Genomic DNA, 3,999 nt, shown 5'->3' with positions numbered 1-3,999 from the left:
AAGGTCAGGTCTGCAAAGGACGGAAGATCTCATCAGTGCATTTGGAACAGATGACCCAGACTGAAATCTGTAAGCAGGTGGGTTTTAACAGCTGCAGCATAACTGACCCGTCTGTAGTATGAGTACTAAGAGGTGTGTTAATCTTTTAAGTATTTTTGAGTGAACAGTTACCACGCAATAAGTTGACCTGCACAATATCACTTTTTATAATTCAGGACATGGTTTTTTTAAATTGACGTATAGTTGAGATAAAGTATTGTTTCAGGTGTACAACATAGTGATTCAATATTTATAAACCTTATGAAATGATCACCACAGGAAATCACCGTACATAGTTAGGAAACGGATTTTTATTTTTTGCCAAAGCCTCTAGAAATTAAATTTTCTACTAAATTGCCTTATTTTGTTCATTTATGTATTTTTAATGTAATATCTACTAAATTGCCTTATTTTGTTCATTTATGTATTTTTAATGTAATATGCCTGAAAGTAGAATTTCTTTTCAAGTAGTTATATTTTGCTTGAAATGTTAATTTTTATTGCATGTAATATTATATTTAAAATCGTCTTTCTTGAAATATTAATTTTTATTGCATGTAACATTATATTTAAACCTTTTTTCTTGAAACATTGTTTATTTTTTTTTTAAATATATATTTTATTGATTTTTTTTACAGAGAGGAAGGGAGAGGATAAAGAGCTAGAAACATCGATGAGAGAGAAACAACAATCAGCTGCCTCCTGCACACCTATTGGGGATGTGCCTGCAACCAAGGTACATGCCCCCGACCAGAATCGAACCTGGGACCTTTCAGTCCGCAGGCCGACGCTTTATCCACTGAGCCAAACTGGTTAGGGCGAAACATTGTTTATTGCCTACATTATATTTAAAATCAATTTTCTTGAAAATAAATAACTAAAATTTAGGATAGTGACCCTTTAAAAAAAAAAGTGATATTTTGGAACACAAGATAATCTAGTGCAGTGGTCGGCAAACTGCGGCTCGAGAGCCACATGTGGCTCTTTGGCCCCTTGAGTGTGGCCACGAAGTTTCAATAGCACTGTATGTGCACGCCCGCACGTGGTATTTTGTGGAAGAGCCACACTCAAGGGGCCGCAGTTTGCCGACCACTGATCTAGTGCATTCTTTAGGCAAAGCTCAAATTTCAGTAGCTAGAGAGGATGAAATTTAATTTTCTCCTTAGTTATTCTTGTGGTTAGTTAACAAATAGTATGTAATAAAGACATTGCTTTCTTAAATTTGGTGGGATTTCTTTTTTTTTTTTTTAGATTTTGACTAAAGGGGAGGTTCAAGTATCAGATAAAGAACGGCACACACAGCTGGAGCAAATGTTTAGGGACATTGCAACTATTGTAGCTGACAAATGTGTGAACCCTGAAACAAAGAGACCATACACTGTTATCCTTATCGAGAGAGCAATGAAGGACATCCACTATTCAGTCAACACCAACAAGAGTACAAAACAGCAGGTTAGTGGTTTTTAATGTCATTAAAAAGTATCCATGAAAATCAGTTTTCTCTGAAGAAATCATCAAAATAATTGGTCTGTAATAATAAACTGATACTACTTGAAAGCAAGATTTGGGGGGAGGGGAATGAAAGGATCTATATTGTAAAGAAGAGAAATGGAATGCTTTTTAACTACATACAAATATACATAGGACTCTCATCTTCCTATCCAAATCAAACCTTTAAAGATAAAACTTGGATTTCTAAAGAGTCTTTGTAACGCTTTAGATTTTTTTAAAACACATAATTCACATACCATAAAAGTCACCCTTTTAAAGTGTACACGTCATTGGTATATTCACAAAGTTTTGCAACCTTTCTTACTACCTAATCTGAGAACATTTTCATTACCCAAGAAAGAAACCCTGAACCCATTATCTGTCACTCATCTTTCACAAGCCATTAGCAACCTCTGTCTCTATGGATTTGTTTATTCTGGACATTTCATATAATTGGAATCATGTAACGTGGCCTTTTCAAGGTTCATCCATGTTGTAACATGTATCAGTACTTTATTTTGCTACGTATATTGTTTTTACAGACAAATATTAACATTTCATGGCTGAGTCGTATCCCATTGTATGGAAACACCACATTTTATTTATTCATTCACCAGTAGATGGACATTTGGATTGTTTCCACTTCTTAGATATTGTAATGCTATGGAATTCATTACAGGTTTTCTGTGGACACATATTTTCATTCTCTGTACCCAGCAATGAAATTGCTAGATCATATTATAACTGTTTAACCTTTTGAGGAACTGCCAAATCATATTCCAAAACTGGTGTACCGTTTTCTATTCCCACAATCAAGGTATAAGGGTTCCAGTTTTTCCATGTTCTAGACAATATTTGTTATTTTCTGCCATTTTGATTATAGCCATCCTGGGGTTAACGTTCCGGTTTTGATTTGCATTTCCCTCATGACTAATGATTTGAGCATATTTTCATGTGCTTATTGACCTTTAGTCTCTCTAGAGAAATCAATGTTCAGATCCTTTGACCACTTTTTAATTGGTTATTTGTCTTTTTAGTATTGAGTGGTAACAGTTTTTCTATATTCTGAATACTAGTACCTTATCAAATATGTGATTTGTTAATATTTCCCCCTATTCTTTAGGTTGTCTTTTCACTTTCTTCATAGTTTTTTGAAGCACAAAAGTTTTTCATCTTCAGGTCCAATTTACTTATTCTCTGTTTGCTTATTCTCATGTCATATATCTAAGAAACCACTGCCTAATGCAGCTAGATGGAAACAGTTTTGTTATGAATACCTTATGAAACAGCAAAGAAATTGCAAGCATTTTCAATTTTGTCTTAATAGGCTTTGGAAGTGATAAAGCAGTTAAAGGAGAAAATGAAGATAGAACGTGCTCACATGAGACTTCGGTTCATTCTTCCAGTGAATGAAGGAAAAAAGCTGAAAGAAAAACTCAAGCCACTGATCAAGGTTATAGAAAGTGAGGACTACAATCAACAATTAGAAATTGTAAGATTAAAAATTACTTCTCTTCCTTGTGTTAACAAAATAGTTTATTCTCTGATCATAAATGTGTAACCAACATTTAGAAGGTGTGAATAGTAAGACATTCTCAGAAACATCTTACCTAGAATTAGGTAAAAATGTTAAGGTCTAAGTAGAACTAAATTGTAGTTAAACACACATGATTTTTTTGTTGTTTTCTAGTTAAATTATTTATGTTTAAAGACTTACCCAGATTTTAGGTGAGAATATATTTTACAGTGATTCTTACCTTATGAGAAAATAAAAGGCTAAAAGTTGGTCAGCCTCATGGGTTTTTTGAGAGAGAGAGACATTGATTTGTTATTCCACTTATTTATGTATTCATTGGTTGATTCTTGTATGTTCCCTGACCAGGGATTGAACCAGCAGCCTTGGTATATCTGGATGACGCTCTAACCAACTGTGCTACCGAGCCAGGGCACCACAGAACATTTTTAAAAGGCAGCAAAGCCCTAGCCAGTTTTGCTCAGTGGCTAGAGCAGTGATGGTGAACCTTTTGAGCTCGGCGTGTCAGCATTTTGAAAAACCCTAACTTAACTCTGGTGCCGTGTCACATATAGAAATTTTTTGATATTTGCAACCACAGTAAAACAAAGATTTATATTTTTGATATTTATTTTATATATTTAAATGCCATTTAACAAAGAAAAATCAACCAAAAAAATGAGTTCGCCTGTCACCTCTGACATGTGTGACATAGGTTCGTCATCACTGGGCTAGAGCGTCGGCCTGCATACTGAAAGGTCCCAGGTTCAATTCTGGTCAAGGGCACATGCCCGGGTTGTGGGCTCCATCCCCAGTGGGGGACTTGCAGGAGGCAGCCAATCCTGATTCTCTCTATATATATTTTTAAAAAGGCAGCAAAGAGCGCATGTCTTTGATCACCCAATAGCTTCAGACAGTATAAACTCAGCTTTCTGCAAATTCATGTCCCTAGATTT

General features: G+C 35.0%; 1 protein-coding gene across 2 annotated transcripts in view; it reads left to right on the top strand.

The window, feature by feature from the left end:
• Positions 1-6: 6 nt before the first annotated feature.
• Positions 7-3,999, top strand: part of SBDS (SBDS, ribosome maturation factor) — a 5,665-nt gene continuing 1,672 nt past the window's right edge. The window contains exons 1-3 of one of the 2 annotated variants that reach the window (XM_014455360.1): positions 7-77; positions 1,291-1,491; positions 2,858-3,022. In XM_014455360.1, coding sequence (XP_014310846.1) covers positions 51-77; positions 1,291-1,491; positions 2,858-3,022 — 393 coding nt within the window. In that variant the 5' untranslated portion in view covers positions 7-50. Of the gene's footprint in view, positions 133-1,290; positions 1,492-2,857; positions 3,023-3,999 lie in introns of both variants that reach the window. The other variant, XM_023753450.1, reaches the window with a different exon arrangement.

Source organism: Myotis lucifugus, unplaced genomic scaffold (genome assembly GCF_000147115.1).
Source record: "Myotis lucifugus unplaced genomic scaffold, Myoluc2.0 scaffold_45, whole genome shotgun sequence".
Classification (NCBI taxonomy): domain Eukaryota; kingdom Metazoa; phylum Chordata; class Mammalia; order Chiroptera; family Vespertilionidae; genus Myotis; species Myotis lucifugus.
This window is presented reverse-complemented; position numbering and strand designations above follow the sequence as displayed.